At 44.2% G+C, this 17,285-nt stretch overlaps 1 protein-coding gene across 5 annotated transcripts; it reads left to right on the forward strand.

Annotated features, from left to right (window-relative positions):
• Window positions 1-558: 558 nt before the first annotated feature.
• On the forward strand, window positions 559-9,754 carry LOC115140896 (protoporphyrinogen oxidase-like). Of its 5 annotated transcripts, none has more exons than XR_010465762.1 (13): window positions 559-717; window positions 2,384-2,491; window positions 2,659-2,793; window positions 2,867-2,982; window positions 3,123-3,255; window positions 3,349-3,493; window positions 3,618-3,811; window positions 3,954-4,014; window positions 4,159-4,277; window positions 4,390-4,503; window positions 7,136-7,285; window positions 7,486-8,126; window positions 8,250-8,292. XR_010465762.1 is itself a non-coding variant. In XM_029679349.2 (13 exons), the coding sequence occupies exons 2-13, from the start codon at window positions 2,405-2,407 to the stop codon at window positions 8,596-8,598; spliced, it is 1,431 nt and encodes a 476-aa protein (XP_029535209.1). In that variant the 5' UTR covers window positions 559-717; window positions 2,384-2,404; the 3' UTR covers window positions 8,599-9,754. The 5 variants fall into 5 exon arrangements, 3 of the variants coding, with proteins under 3 accessions (XP_029535209.1, XP_064884068.1, XP_064884069.1); XR_010465763.1 differs by having other exon boundaries at window positions 8,017-8,126; XM_029679349.2 differs by lacking the exon at window positions 7,486-8,126 and adding an exon at window positions 8,465-9,754.
• Window positions 9,755-17,285: the final 7,531 nt, after the last annotated feature.

A 17,285-nucleotide genomic window follows, 5' to 3' on the forward strand; every position in this document is an offset into this window, starting at 1 on the left:
ACACCTGGTCTGAATCGATCCTTAACCGGCTCACCCTTCTAATATCCTTTTATCAACAGACCCGGGTGGGGCCCACGGCAGCACCCGCTGCTTGTTGAGAAGAGTAAGAACGATACATGCTTTCACGTCAGAGTCTCCATAAGTCTCCAATAACACCAGAAGAAGTTGCTAGATTTGTCGCTAGTCAATAAAAAAAAAAATTGTCACTAGAGGGGTCTGAATACTCGCTAAATATAGTGACAAAGTTGCTAAATTGGCAACACTGGTTAGTGAACCAGGCGAGGCATTCATTAGAGAAACCAAGGCTGTTGAGTCTGCCGATAATAATACGGTGATAGAGTCGAAAGCCTTGGCCAGGTTGATGAAGGTCGATAATAAACATTGTATGGGGAAGTTGTATCTAGTTTGAAGTTATGGGTCATTAATGGTTGATAAAATAACATTTTAAAACACTAAATACAAATACCGGTGCAAATGAGTCATTGAATTTTTGAATGATTATGAACTCCACATAGCAATAAAAGAAAGCCATGTTGTAATTGCTTTCCCGTACACCAGATGGCAACCATACAGAAAGAACAAGCAAAGGATTTCCAGCAAAGAAGACGAAATTGGTGATTGTAATTGGTTGTTCAAAGCAGCAACGACGAAGTCCGCTGTCAATGGTATGTCACGGAGGTTCATATGAGTCGTGACTCCAACTTTAGACCGCAAAAGGTAAATTCTAGACATTTTTACATTTATTCCAATAAGCATATCCATATGTCTGTTTACCTTTCGTGAAGTTGTGCCTTCCTTTGCAACGTATGCTACACCTTTTTCCCAGTTGTGTTGCATGCTAACCGGCTAACAACGTTTACGGTTATTTTGAATGCATTGGGTAACTCCTGAGAACAGGTGTTGTGAGCGAAGACTCCTTCAAAACGAACGTTACTTTGTTCCATCTGATATGTTGCCGGTGTATTGTAATTTACAGTAAAACTGCACACAACCGAATGACTGCCTTTGGCCCCTAGTGTAATTTGGCATCATACCTTTGCACGTTCACTGGCCTTACTTATCAAACTAGTTATTAGCTAGCAAATCAAACTTTATTTGTCACATGCGCCGAATACAACGTGTAGACCTTAACGTGAAATGCTTTACAAGCACTTAACCAACAGTGCAGTTCTAGAAGAGTTAAGAAAATATTGACCAAATAAACTAAAGTAAAAAATAATAAAAAGTAACACAAGATCATCTTCAAGCTAGCTGTATATAGACTATTGCTGTATCCAGCTACTGCTAGACTGGATCCAGCTACTGCTCAACTGGATCCAGCTACTGCTAGACTGGATCCAGCTACTGCTCAACTGGATCAGATTGAAAACTGTCACTGACTGTACAGAAAGTATTTGTTTCAAGAAAGTACATTTCTCTTGTCTCTGAGTCTCCAGACAGCAAGCCGTTTGAAAGGGGCTGTCATCATCTTATCAGGGGCCACCACCCAGACCCAATCCTCCTTCTCCACTCAAGATTAGTGGGAGACATGGGCTACAACTCTCTGAGTCAGTTATCTGTTTGATGAGTGAGAGACACCGTCATATTGTTTTAGTAATGGGCCCTTGTAGCTAACTAAACTCAACTCTGTGGTGAAGGAAGTTTCTGATTATCTCCACCCACGGAGTTGAGCAGGGACCAGGCTTTGTGGAAGTCAGTCTCTGACTACATCGATTCACCCAAGGTCAATACTTTAAAAAACATGTCAATTATGAAACACTTTCTGTGTACCTATGTTTGTCTTCTGTAGTTGCGTGCCTTTCTTTGTCCATGCTTTTTAACAAAACGTTGGTCAAATACAACCATTTCAACTTTTCTATTGCTCAAAAACGTACATTACCCTGCCTAATCTGAGATTCAATTGGCACATTTTAGAGCAACAGAAATGAGGAAATGGTCGGTGGTTGTATTTGACGAACGTTGTATTACAAAGTATGGAATTCAGCAAACAGGCACGCAACTACAGAGGACAAACATAGGTACAAGGTAAGTGTTTAACAATGACTTTTTAGAAGTATTGACCTTGAGCAAATCGATGTAGTCAGAGCTGAATTCCACAAACCCTTGTCACTGCTTCACCCCGAGGGGAAGCTCATCTTCAAAAACACTTCATCATGGGGTCAAGTAGGCTTGGCCAGGCCTTTGATAGTTACTGGTCTGACAGTGTGCAGCTGTCCTTGTTTCCCCCCACTTTAACCGAAGCCAAGCTTGGTCACTTCACTGAAGTTTCTATTAACATTACTTGGCTTGCTCAGTTGCTCTTAATGCCATTTACACATGGATGCTTGAGGGATTTGTGTGGTACAGAATAAACATTACAGCCCTGTTCTGTCCCATTGCACAGAGCTGGGCATCCTAGGGCTGAATGCAGAAGACGGTGGCTGTCCTGGGAGGGGGGATCGGGGGCCTGTCAGCCTGCTTCCACCTCAGCAAGAGCCACCAGGTCTCCAAGGTAAATATCATTACCACAACTATCTCCACATATGCTGCAGGTAGACTACATCTCTACTGTAAGTCCAAACATAATGTAATTAAGCTGTTATTACACTATTGAGATGCCCACTAGGCCCTGCACAGGTACACCATTAGATTAATATCTCTCCCTGTCTGTCTGTGTAGATAGTGCTGCTGGAGGGGGATGGACGGTTCGGAGGCTGGCTACGTTCAACTCGTAGGGAGGATGGAGCTGTGTTTGAACATGGACCCAGAGGGATACGACCTGCAGGAGCCGTGGGACGAAACACACTCAACATGGTATGCACTGTAATGTGTGTGTGTGTGTGTGTGTGATTGATAGTAGGTCGAAATCTAAGTCTGTTTTCTACAGGTGGAAGAGTTGGGGCTGGAGAGCGAGGTCCTCCCAGTCACCTATGATCACGTGGCCTCTAAGAACCGTTACCTCTATGTGGGAGGCCAGCTACACAAGATGCCTTCTGGCTTAGGGTAAGGGGGGGTAAGAATGAATGATAAAATAGTACCACGTTAGACACAAACAGCTATGTTCATGCATTCACAACATGGTGAATTGAATCAACTGTAGGTAGTCTGTCTATCCAAGTCACCCTCTGCCTCCCTCCATCCAGTGGAGTAGTGCGTACAGTCCCTCCGTTCTCTCGTCCTCTGGTCCAGAGCGTACTGAAGGAGATACTGATCAGCAGAGGAAAGGAGGAGGATGAGTCTGTTCATTCCTTCGTGTCGAGAAGGCTGGGCACTGAGGTGAGATGGCATTAAAAACAATTCCCTGCATGATGTCCACACAACTTCCACATCAGTTCAGAGTGACAGTATTCTCCTCTTCTCTCTCTGCAGCTTGCAGACATTGCCATCGACAGCCTGTGCAGGGGAGTGTTTGCAGGGGACTGCAGGAAGCTGAGTGTGCGCTCTTGTCTCCCGCCACTCTACAACGCAGAGAAGGCCAGAGGTTCCATCATCCTGGGAATGTTGCTGGGCCCAGGTGAGAGAGTCTGCCATCACACCGAAGCTACATAGGAATTCTGAATCTTAAATGTCCCCATAATAGTCATATTGCTGACCTGTCTAATTGAGTAGATGAATAACAAGTGTGACTGTCCCCCCAGGCCCTGGACCAGACGTACCCCCCTCTACCCTGACCAAGAGGGCTGCTCAGGAGAACTGGGCCCAGTGGTCACTGAAGAGGGGCTTACAGAACCTTCCAGAAGCCCTGGAGGAGAGGATGAGGAATGGGGGACGTGTAGAGGTGCACAAAGACACCCCTGTGATGGGGCTAAGTACTAATGGCACCGGCTGGGAGGTGAGACTGCTGGACATCTGGGGGTTGGGACACATGTATGTGTACTGCCATTGCACTGGAGTTGTGGTATGTGTATTTTTAGGTTCATTAAATCCAGTAAATGAATCAACTGATCTCTGTGCAATTGATTTTTTTAACACAGATTCAACTGGAGGACGGCACCATCAAAGCTGATCATATCATTGCTGCTCTACCAGCAAAAGGTAAATTAACTTTTACTAAACTTGATCACTGAGCCTAAATCTTTTAACTTCACACAGTGATTCTTAAATTCAGTCCCTGCCGTTCTGCCTGTGGACCTGGAAGCCTGTGTGGTTTTGGTCTTCAGTTGTGCTTGTGTGTTTTAGCTCTGGCCTCAGCACTTCTCACTGCTGCACAGCCCCTGTCACAGCAGCTACGTGAGATCGCCACAGTAACCGTTGCCGTGGTAAACCTGGAGTACGAGGGTTCCGTCCTGCCTGTCACGGTGAGAACAATGAAGCAATTTTTTTTTGAAGATTCTTTGTTATTTTCTATGGATATGTGTGTGTTTCAGAATGTGTGTATCTAATGTGAGTGTTTTTTTTGTGTGGCCTCAGGGCTTTGGCCACCTGGTGCCATCCTCAGAAGACAGAGGTCTCCTAGGGGTGGTCTATGACTCTGTTCCCTTCCCCCAGCACAACCGCACTGGAGGACCCACCACCAGACTAACAGTAAGAGACACACAATATATATGTACTATATTCTCTCTCTCATACACAAACAATTACATAATGTGTGTGTTATAGGCCGTGCAAGAATGCTTTCCTATGTTAATAATGCACAGCATGGCAGGGACCAACCTTCCATGTATAAACTACAGTAGAACCCATCAATATATACAGTGTTCCGCTCAGCGTAAATTATACATGCTTTAGACAACAGGATGACAGATCTCCAAGTCACTTACAAACACAGTCCAGCCTCAGTCAGGCTTATGGGGTCATGTCACAAGGAGGTGGTGGTGGTAGGAGTTTTCTGTTTGGAATACCCTGGTGTGGAAGACATATAACTAACTGCAAATAGCCTCTGGTGCCATGTGACTTGACTTCTACAACAAATGTCACTTATTGATGTTCCTCCTCGCTGCCTTAAGACATTATTTGTTTACTGGGCAGATGCCTGTTTCTCTAGACATGTATGCAAACAGACAAGCTGCTGCCAAGGCAAATACGGTGCAGCCATCCGTGGGACTACGTCTCAGTAGCCCTGAACTAGGCTGTTGTGGAATGCAAACTCTGCAAAAAAAAAAAAGAAACTTCCTCTCACTGTCAACTGTGTTTATTTTCAGCAAACTTAACATGTGTAAATATTTGTATGAACATAACAAGATTCAACAACTGAGACATAAACTGAACAAGTTCCACAGACACGTGACTAACAGAAATTGAATAATGTGTCCCTGAACAAAGGGGGGGGTCAAAATCAAAAGTAACATTCAGTATCTGGTGTGGCCACCAGCTGCATTAAGTACTGCAGTGCATTTACATTTACATTTAAGTCATTTAGCAGACGCTCTTATCCAGAGCGACTTACAAATTGGTGCTTTCACCTTATGACATCCAGTGGAACAGCCACTTTACAATAGTGCATCTAGGTCTTTTAAGGGGGGGTGAGAAGGATTACTTTATCCTATCCTAGGTATTCCTTAAAGAGGTGGGGTTTCAGGTGTCTCCGGAAGGTGGTGATTGACTCCGCTGTCCTGGCGTCGTGAGGGAGTTTGTTCCACCATTGGGGGGCCAGAGCAGCGAACAGTTTTGACTGGGCTGAGCGGGAACTGGACTTCCTCAGTGGTAGGGAGGCGAGCAGGCCAGAGGTGGATGAACGCTGTGCCCTTGTTTGGGTGTAGGGCCTGATCAGAGCCTGGAGGTACTGAGGTGCCGTTCCCCTCACAGCTCCGTAGGCAAGCACCATGGTCTTGTAGCGGATGCGAGCTTCAACTGGAAGCCAGTGGAGAGAGCGGAGGAGCGGGGTGACGTGAGAGAACTTGGGAAGGTTGAACACCAGATGGGCTGCGGCGTTCTGGATGAGTTGTAGGGGTTTAATGGCACAGGCAGGGAGCCCAGCCAACAGCGAGTTGCAGTAATCCAGACGGGAGATGACAAGTGCCTGGATTAGGACCTGCGCCGCTTCCTGTGTGAGGCAGGGTCGTACTCTGCGGATGTTGTAGAGCATGAACCTACAGGAACGGGCCACCGTGCATCTCCTCCTCATAGACAGCACCAGATTTGCCAGTTATTGCTGTGAGATGTTCCCTCACTCTTCCACCAAGGCACCTGCAAGTTCCCGGACATTTCTGGGGGAAATGGCCCTAGCCCTCACCCTCCGATCCAACAGGTCCCAGACTTGCTTAATGGGATTGAGATCCGGGCTCTTTGCTGGCCATGGCAAATCATACACAGAACGAGCAGTATGGCTGGTGGCATTGTCATGCTGGAGGGTCATGTCAGGCTGAGCCTGCAGGAAGGGTACCATATGAGGGAGGAGGATGCCCGCAGGTGTGATTTTCGGATGTATCGATCCTATGCAGGTGTTGTTACACGTGGTCTGTCACTGCGAGGACGATCAGCTGTCCGTTCTGTCTCCCAGTAGCGCTGTCTTAGGCGTCTCACAGTACAGATATTGCAATTTATTGCCCTGGCCACATCTGCAGTCCTCATGCCTCCTTGCAGCATGCCTAAGGCACGCTCACACAGATGAGCAGGGACCCTGGGCATCTTTCTTTTGGTGTTTTTCAGAGTCAGTAGAAAGGCCTTAATTGCCTACTGTCTGTAAGCTGTTACTGTCTTAACGACCGTTCCACAGGTGCATGTTCATTAAATGTTTATGGTTCATTGAACAAACATGGGAAACAATGTTTAAACCCTTTACAATGAAGATCTGTGAAGTTATTTGGATTTTACGAATTATCTTTGAAAGACAGGGTCCTGAAAAAGGGACGTTTCCTTTTTTTTAATGAGTTTTGTTCTATTTCTTCAGCAACGGTCTTATAGGTCCTTTAGGACAAAGGATGTTTGATGATTAATTTATTATTTAACTGGCTGGCTGGCAGACAGACAGTTCTCTAAATCAGGGTTTCCTAAACTCAGTCATGGTGCCTCCCCTGGGTGTACGCTTTGGTTTTTTCCCTAGCAGTACACAGCTGTTTTTTTTTTTTTTTTTTACTTAAAAAAAATATCAAGCTTTGATTATTTGAATCTGCTGTGTAGTGCTAGGGCAACAACCAAAATGTTGGACAGAGTTTGGGAAACCCTGCTCTAAATGGTTGGTGTCATGGCCTTACTGTGTACTGTCTGTGTTCCCTAGGTGATGATGGGCGGGGCCTGGTTCCAGGAAGTGTTTGGGAATTCAGAGGAAGTGACCGAGCAGCTCCTCCTGGACAGGGCCACCCAGGCGGTGACATCACACCTGGGCGTTACCACACTACCTATCTGGAGCGTCGTTGCACTGCTCAAGGTAAGACGTTTGAGCGAACTGTTTCACATGTCTTCATTTGTGTTTCAAGAGACTTGAATGAAAAGCATCTTGTTCAATTTCATTCTTTAACCACTGTGTCACCAGAGGTCCTCATTGGGCCCTGTATTCAGTTAGTATTCAAACCAACCAATGATGTATTCAGTTGAGCTCCACTATGTCATAACTTATCAATGTTCCAGGGGAGCAAGACTGGAGAAAACAGATCAACAAGCCTGTTGATGATCACCATCTCACCGGATGGATGGCTCCTCTGTTTCTGTGTTGGTCTTTCTCCCCATTCCCTCTATGGAACTGGATAGGCAGGATGGAGAGAGGGACTGGGATGTTAGATCCTCTTCCCCTTTTCCTACACACACATCTTCACAGACACACACTACCCTAAGTCAGCTACATCAGTATTCATAGTGCTGCATCTCCCGGTTTCTAGCTCAAATCGTGATGTTTCCCTTGCACCATGTCATTCCCCCTGTTGTATGCTCAGACGTTCTTGTCATTTATTTCATCAGCACCAACAAATCATTTTCCATTTGTGTTATCTCTGCGCTCCCATGTCAACCAACAACCAGGCAGCAGAGATAGCAGGAAGTTTTGAGCAAGACAAATAGTTCAATTTGAATGGTATGGTCTGCATAGATAGACGACGCGATAATCACTTCCGAACTGACACTGTAGGGGAACAAATGTCCTATTTTTTTTACATTTGTTGACAGGATGGATTCATCATTCAGTGCTATCTTCCATAAATGTGATCTGAGTGCCTGCTTTCCTGTCCAGTCACTCTTAGTTTTAACGTCCTCCACCATTTGTAGGCTGGTTCCAGGTCTGTATGTGCTTAGCCAACTCCTTGGCATTACGATGATAGTTAAGCGATGGCTTTAGCTCATACAGGTCTGGGATCAGGACAGCTAAATAATTGTCTTAATATGCAATTTATCTCCTCTAGGACTGCATTCCTCAATATTACCTTGGACACTGGAAACGACTTGGTAAGACGGGGACAGTCTTCATTTAATAGATTTGACTTTTTCTATTGTGCTGGGTATCTGATTGTGTGTTCTGTCTTATATCTGTGCCCTGTACTGAAAAAAATGTATAATTTTTATAATATACCTATCTACCGTGTATCTGTTGATTTGGGCTTGTTTTTTCTATCAACAGAAAATATGAGACAATACATCAGAGACCACAATCTACCACTTAGTCTGGCTGGGTCCTCTTATGATGGCGTCTCGGTCAATGATGTCATCTTCAGTGGACGGACGGCAGCAGAGGGCCTTGTGGGAAAAGTCTAACCAGACGTTCAGGTTCCCAACCATGGATATAAGCTTATATTGTGAAAGAGATCTTGTTTTTTTCCCTCATCGCATTGCGTTCTACATTTAGTTTTGCTTTTACACAACTGTATCACAACCGGCCATGATTGGGAGTCCCATAGGGCGGTGCCCAATTGGCCCAGCGTCGTCCGGGTTTGGCCGGTGTAGGGCGCCATTGTAAATAAGAATTTGTTCTTAACTGACTTGCCAAGTTAAATACAAATACTAATAAAAATGTACATACGATTTACTAGTCACCCTCTGCATTTAAGCCCTCTGCAAAGGGATGTCATTTTTTGCGCAATATTCCTGATTTATAAGCAGCATATTTATGAAGTTTTCCATTTCTATCTCATTTGGACAAAGTACAGATTGGTCCTCTAGAGATGATTCTATGTCTGAGACCTCACAACTAGCCTGGAAACCACGGGTAACCCACAGAACAGTTCTCATTCTAATAAAATATTGTTTTTGAAATCAAGGGCTGGATGAAAGTCATATGTCGTCACTATGTAAAATGGAACCACAATCTGAACTGTTTTTGGATGATTTGTCCCCGTAACCTTACTTCAAGAATTACATTTTCTATGCAGTAGTTCAAAATGTAGAGTAACATTTTAAATTCAGGATGAGATTTCATATTTTAGTTATGGTGCCTTTTTGCTAACAGAAATCACCACCCCTTCATGAATGTACAGGCATATTTCATGTGGGAGACATGTTAAAGATGTGATAATCAGTGGTGTGTATAACCCTACTCCAACTGTCCTTTCCAGCCATCCATTTTTTACCCTATCCTCTCTGTGAATATAGCAGACAAAAATATATTATTATTATGGTAAAGTATGTGCGCTGATGTTTCATCAGCGTGGTAACCGAACCACACAGACTGATGTGATGATCTCGATATGGTGATCTATCATGTATTTGGAATCTAATTACGATATTGGAAACTTTAATTTATAGAGTGCATGTACAGTGGCAAGGGGATGGCTTAATAATGTATTTTTATACACAACTTTATTATTTTGAGAATGTTGCAGAGCAATAAATATGATGCTTTATCTTGTCTGTCATGGACTGTCTCAGTGAAGGACAAATTGTCTGTAAAAAAATAAAAAATGTTTGGCCTGCATCATGTCCTTTTCAACTGACCGTTAATACCAATATGTTTTACTACCCAATGCCCATAGCCAGGGTCCAAGGAAAGATCCTGCAGAGTAACCGCTTTACAACAGTGAGCTGATGACAGATGAAAGTCAGTCGCATAAACGAGAGAGCGCTTTTCTCTCTGCTGCCTCTCCTTAGATATCTTGCGGACAGTTTAGACGCCAAATTTAGGGCGAGTCGAAATGAATATAAATGTTGAGCGGCCCTGGCACGGTTAAGAGCTTTGCTTGACATACACATTGGTTTCATGTAACCACTCAACGCTGGAGCAGACTTCCTCGTTGGTTTGGGGTCGAAATCAGGCATAACAGCGGCCTCTCACAGAAGTCCTCCACCTGCGATCCCGATACCATTTTTTTTTTCAGTTGTGGGTGTGGTAGCGAAGCAACCTTTATTTGCATGCAATTAACATGTATTAATATTCATTACAATTCCTCTCGAAAGTGGAATAACTGCTCTGGCGCACTGCATGAAAAAGAGGCGTGCTTCACCAGCACCCCACCAAAAGAGTGGCAGAGGCTGCAGAACTATCGTCAAAAGTCAGACAGGGCGCACTAAATGGTTTCAGCATTCTAAACAATGGCGGCTGGCCGTCGGGAGCACCGGGACATTTCCCGGTGGCATTGAGGTTCGTTTTGGCTTGCCGTGAATAGTCAACTTGGCCAGCGATAATATAGCAAACAGGAATGAGTTGACGGCGAATCCACGCATCAGGCTCGTCTCGCTGCAGTGTCCCCGCGCCCAAAATGACATCGCGTCTCTCCGCGACGCACATAACAACCGTCTCCTGCTTCTCTACGGATAACATTTTAGACAAGCCGCATGGTGAAATGGACGGTCGGAAAAGGAAAGGTGGAGTAGAGAGCCAGAGAAAAAAGAGAAAGGCCCTTGCCACAGACGCAGATAAATGCTGCAAAATAAGCTAAATGTTCGCCAGTAAGGGACCAGGTCAGTCAAAAACACTAGCTAAAACACACACACTGACACCCAGCATGGCTAGCTAAGTAGCCTATCTAATAATAGTGACACAACGGCCGGTAGGCTGAACAGTTTGCGCGTCATAGCAATGAGTGCAACATTACGATCATAATGTAACGACCCTGGGTTTATAAGCGCGGATATCGACTGCCACACGAGCATGTTTTTGGGGCACAGTCGATAACTCGCAGTACTTCGGGCTAGAAGGTCGAGTGTTCGAGGCCTGCTCCCAGCCTATTTTATTACAATAATATGGCATTGAATGCAATATGTTTCAACTAGTAAAAAAAATAGTAAACCTAGACTATGGACTTGCCAGCATTCAGTCATGACTCGTGCCACATAAACTAGGGAAAGTGCACGTACACTGTACAGCGAACCAGGCTACACTAACCTAACCAGAATACATCCCTGAACCTAACACAGTAGCCTGTGTGATACAGCACAGACAAAGATCATTAGAGCCATTAGTACCAGCATTACAAGTTACTACAATAATATGCAGCTCTGGGAAAAACTAAGAGACCGCTCCAAATTTTTTCCCGAGCTGTATTAATGTAGCCTACTGATACACTAATGATAGTGAGTATGATAATAGAGTATTTTCTTTGTAAAGGTGGAGAAGGAAGCAGCAGCACTAGAGCTTCACGTGCTCCTGCAGAACTGGAGGTGGTGGTCAGTTCAGAGTCATACTCAGAGCAGGAACCTTCAGGCACAACTTATTTTTATTTCACCTTTATTTAACCAGGTAAGATAGTTGAGAACAAGTTCTCATTTCCGACTGCGACCTAGCCAAGATAAAGCAAAGCGGTGTGACACAAACAACAATGTAATAAACAAGCGTACAGTCAATAACACAATAGGGAAAAAAAGAAAGTCTATATCCAGTGTGTGCAAATGGCGTGAGGAGGTAAGGCAATATATAGGCCATAGTAGCGAAGTAATTACAGTTTAGCAAATTAACACTGGAGTGATAGATGAGCAGATGATGATGTGCAAGTAGAAATACTGGTGTGCAAAAGAGCAGAAAAGTAAATAAAATAATACAGGGATGAGGTAGGTAGATTGGGTGGGCTATTTACAGATGGGCTATGTACAGCTGCAGCGATCAGTTAGCTGCTCAGATAGCTGATGTTTAAAGTTAGTGAGGGAAATATAAGTCTCCAGCTTCAGCGATTTTTGTAATTTGTTCCAGTCATTGGCAGTAGAGAACTGGAAGGAAAGGCTGCCAAAGTAGGTGTTGGCTTTGGGGATGACCAGTGAGATATACCTGCTGGAGCGTGTGCTACGGTGACCAGTGAGCTGTACCTAGCATAGACGTATAGATGGCCTGGAAACAGTGGGTCTGGCGACGAATATGTAGCGAGGGCCAGCCGACTAGAGCATACAGGTCACAGTGGTGAGTTTTATAGGGGGCTTTGGTGACAAAACGGATGGCACTATGATAGACTGCATCCATTTTGCTGAGTAGAGTATTGGAAGCTATTTTGTAAATGACATTGTCGAGGATCGGTGGGATAGTCAGTTTTACGAGGGTATGTTTGGCACCGTGAGTGAAGGAGGCTTTGTTGCGAAATAGGAAGCCGATTCTAGATTTAATTTTGGATTGGAGATGTTTAATATGAGTCTGGAAGGAGAGTTTACAGTCTAGCCAGACACCTAGGAATTTATAGTTGTCCACATATTCTAAGTCAGAACCGTCCAGGGTGGTGATGCTATTCTGGCGGCAGGTGCGGGCAGCGAATGATTGAAAAGCATGCATTTGGTTTTACTAGCATTTATGAGCAGTTGGAGGCCATGGAAGGAGTGTTGTATGGCATTGAAGCTCGTTTGGAGGTTAGTAACACAGTGTCCGAAGAAGGGCCAGATGTATACAGAATGGTGTCGTCTGCGTACAGGTGGATCAGGGAATCACCCACAGCAAGAGAGACATCGTTGATATATACAGATAAAATAGTCGGCCCGAGAATTGAACCCTGTGGTACCCCCATAGAGACTGCCACAGGTCCGGACAACAGGCCCTCCGATTTGACACACTGAACTCTGTCTGAGAAGTAGTTGGTGAACCAGGCGAGGCAGTCATTTGAGAAACCAAGGCTGTTGAGTCTGCCGATAAGAATGTGGTGATTGACAGAGTCGAAAGCCTTGGCCAGGTCGATGAAGACGGCTGCACAGTACTGTCTTTTATCGATGGCGGTTATGATATCGTTTAGTACCTTGAGCGTGGCTGAGGTGCACCCGTAACCAGCTCGGAAACCGGAATGCACAGCGAAGAAGATACGGTGGGATTCGAAATGGTCAGTGATCTGTTTATTAACTTGGCTTTCGAAGACTTTAGAAAGGCAGGGCAGGATGGATATAGGTCTATAACAGTTTGGGTCTAGCGTGTCAGCCCCTTTGAAGAGGGGGAGGACTGCGGCAGCTTTCCAATCTTTAACATATAATCGTTAACATAAACATGTAGGCTATGATTTTAGATTAATATGTGCTTTATTTATGAAATTATCAGTAGGACTGTAATCCTGGGGCATACAATTGATGACTACACAAGTAATACAAGTTTAAGTTTAGGTTATTTATCATGTTAATCTCATTCTGCAGAGCAACCAGTTGTGCAGAGAGAGAGAGAGGTTCAGAGCCCAGTACAGGGAAAATAGAAACTGAAAATCCATTTGTATATTTTGCCCGTCCTCAGTCCAAGGATTTTTACTTATTTTTCCAGTACCACCCAAAACAACCCCCTCAAAGAGTAATTCCCAATGTTTTCCACTCCAACGATGGCACAAAAGAAAATGGCTGACATACAATGAAGTAACTCCCTCCTTGTTCTGCTCAGTATGTCTTGCATTCACAAAACCTCCAGCCAGTGATAGTGCATTTGTCAAAGGAGACATGCAGGCCTGGAAACATGCCCATCTGAGAGTACAGGAACATGAGAGAAGCAAGACCCATAGAGAAAGCGCAGAATCTTTTTTCCTCAGAGCCAGCAAAGCAGACATCTCTACCCTTCTGAGTGATAAGCAAATGTCAGTTCAACGAGACCAGGTCAGAAAGAGGAGGCAGGTCATGGAACGTGTGATTGCTGTTGATAAAGTTATTGGGAAATGTGGGCTTAGCTACAGAGGACACAGACACGAAGCAGCAAATAACTTGGAAAACATGGCTGTCAATCATGGCAAGTTTCCTGAGCTTATATTGTTGTTAAGCAAATATGATGTCTGCCTACAATAGCATGTTAGTGATTGCATTGAGAAGAGCAAGAAGCAGATGGGAAGTAAAGGAAGAGGGTCCTTGGTAACTATGATGTCCAAAACAACATCAAATAAAGTAACTGAAGTCATCAGAATGTTGATTCAGCAGACAATTGCTGTTGAAGTGAGAAAGGCAGGGATGTTCTCAATACATATGGACGCAACACAGGATTTAACATCCAAAGACCCGTGTGCAGTAGTTTTGCGATATGTCACTGATGTTGTCCACAAGAGACTCATTTTGGTCATTGACTGTGAGTCATCGACTGGACAGTACTTTGTGGACCTTGTGAAACAGACCATTGAGAAGATGGACATAGATATCAAACAGTGTGTTGGTAATGCAACAGACGGAGCAGCTAATATGCAGGGACAATACAGGGGCTTCTCTGCATTGCTCACAGGAGAGTCTCCTAACCAAGTACACACATGGTGTTACTCACATGTCCTCAACCTTGTGCTAACTGACACCACTGGGGTTGTTGTGGCAAGTAAATCCCTTTTCTCACTACTGAATGACATTGCAGTGTTCCTTCGAGATTCCTACAAGTGCATGTAGCTATGGGAGGAAACCAGTGAGGACAGGAGACACAGACAGCTTGATGTAATTGGTGAAACACACTGATGGTCCAAAGACGAGGAATTGAGGAAAGTATTTGGAAGCTTTGCAAAGCGTGACCGTGCACTTTACACGGATGTGGTCATCACTGATTCACTATGGAAAGAATTGAAAGGATGTGACCATAAAACCTGCCATCCGAAGCAAGGCCCAAGGGTATACAGTCTGGTGGTTTGCGTGGCCTGAGATGGAGTCGAATTCCCGGCCTGAAGTACTGTCCGCCCCTGATTCTAAACAACGTGGAACTCTGACATCGCTGACTTCCTACTTCAGTGCGTTCAAGACAATTGTGAGCTCCGACTTGGAAAATAATTTAGGGCTCTCTGGCATCTTTCTAGAACTTCAACCTGAAGATCACTGACGTCATGATTTGACCTCGTTTTTTGAATCAGCTTCTCACCTTTCGATCCTTCTCGCCAAGGCCAATCGCATCGCACCGAATGTGGATCTAGCATTCGTCTGCCAATCGTTCAGTGCGCTGTAGACGTCTGAATGCTGACATTTTTCACGCGATTCTACGAATAGAAATTGGTGCTCAAATTACATTCCGAGCCCTTTGGTGACAGCCCCATTGTGTTGGTTATCTAGGCTAATGCCCCAATTAATCAGTATTTATATTTGCATTGGGGCAGGTAGCTTCCAGAGGCAGTTTGAAACTCGATAGTGAGTGTTGCGACCGAGGACGAGCTTCAGCACTCGGTGGTCCCGTTCTGGTGAGGTTGTGTGGCCTACCACTTCGCAGTTGAGACGACGTTGCACCTAGACGTTTCCACTTCACAAGAACAGCATTTACAGTTGAACGGGGCAGCTCTAGTAGGGCAGAAATTTGACGAACTGACTTGTTGGAAAGGTGGCATCTTATGATGGTGCCACGTTGAAAGTCACTGAGCTCATCAGTAAGGCCATTCTACTGCCAATATATATCTTTGGAGATTGCATGGCTGTGTGCTCGATTTTATACACCTGTCATACCCGAATCAACTAATTTGAAGGGGTGTATATATAGTGTATTACAGGTCAGTGACACATTTTTCAGTTCCATAATTCCTGCTTGTTTATCATCCCCGGGTCGCTGGCTTCTGAATGAAAACAGACAAGCATATTGCCACAGCCGATTCATTGTAAGGAATGTGACATGGCGGCGGGGTAGAATGTGGAACTGCATGAATGGGGCCCTAGAATTGTTGTTGAATCATTTGATGTTTGACCGTCTTCAAATTTCATCAGGGCCATTTGGCGGACCGACCGTCCTCTCTTGGATTCCAGACAAAACCTGCTTAACTATCCTACTGCTTCTGGCATCCACTGTATGGAGAGCAGTGGCAACTGCTGCTGCTGTTGAAAACTTTAAAATGGTTCCGGACACTGGCTTCCTCCATAGCGGATGGCCCTTGTCTCGAAGAGGAGGAGAGAAGTGATTGTGCTTCTATTTGATTAAAAAATCTATTGAGGAGGAAGTCAGGAAGACAATGAGATTTTTCCATCTATCTACTGTATTGCTCTCTCCAAGAATAGGCTGAAGGTAATTTCCTCGCTTTCTGTTCCCTGTCCATCAGTCTTAGGGCAGTGTGTCAGCATTTAAAATGATGTAGGCTATCAAGAAAGTAAGATTTCATTTTAGATTTGTGAAGAAAGTTTAAAGTTGGTGGTTTGATTTTTGTAGCCAATGTGTTTGTCTTAAGTTTGTACTCTTTCTCCCTCTCTGACCCCTCTTCTTCATCCCCTGCTTTGAGTGCTCTGTAATTCACATGTTGGTGGATTAGCAGGAAGCCAAGAGGGGACAAGACTGAGAAACAGGGTTAATTCTCTCCCCACCACCCTCTTAAAGGAACATTTTTTGGTATTGGTTTCATTAGTTCATTGTTGACATAGTCTCAAAATGTTTTGTTTGTCAGCAATCAAGTTTTCAAAATACGGGGATGATTTCTGTATTTTGAAAGTTACATATCTTGAAAACTTGATTGCTGACAAGCAAAACATTTTGGGACTACACTCTTAGAAAAAAAGGTGCTATCTAGGACCTAAAAGGGTTCTTCGTCTGTCCCCATATGATAACCATTTGAACAACTCTTTTTGGTTCCAGATAGAACCCTTTTGAGTTCCCTGTAGAACCCTTTACACAGAGGGTGATCTCTGCTCTCTTTAAATCAACAGCCTCTTCAATGTTTGTCCTCCCTCATCTGAATGGTTATACTGAAATGAGAATACTTGAAAGGTTATACTTTATTAGTTGATTTCAGGTTCAGATACTCTGAACAAGTTTTTAAGTCAACTTAATTGGTTGTTTTGCCTCACTTTGAAGAGTTGTGTTTTTCATTATCACAATCTGGTGGTTAGGCAACTGCTTTCATTAATTTAGCGCTAACCCTCTATCTTCTGAGGTGTCGACTAAATTAGCAAATTGTAATGGTTTACTGTCTCTCCTCTGTAACTGCCAATCAAATATGTATCCTTTCACTTTGCCTGACTATATTCCCTTACTGTGTCTCAATGAGAGAGATATATATACTGTATATATTTACTATTTCTTTACTAAAGCCTGTTGTAAAACATTCTGCATTATGAGAGAATCATTGACTTTCTGTGGGAGTGGAAAACAAATGAAGATTGTCATCATGCTCTTAATTCTGACTCCCTGCGTGAAGGTG

The sequence above is a fragment of the Oncorhynchus nerka genome, linkage group LG14 (genome assembly GCF_034236695.1).
Source record: "Oncorhynchus nerka isolate Pitt River linkage group LG14, Oner_Uvic_2.0, whole genome shotgun sequence".
Classification (NCBI taxonomy): Eukaryota; Metazoa; Chordata; class Actinopteri; order Salmoniformes; family Salmonidae; genus Oncorhynchus; species Oncorhynchus nerka.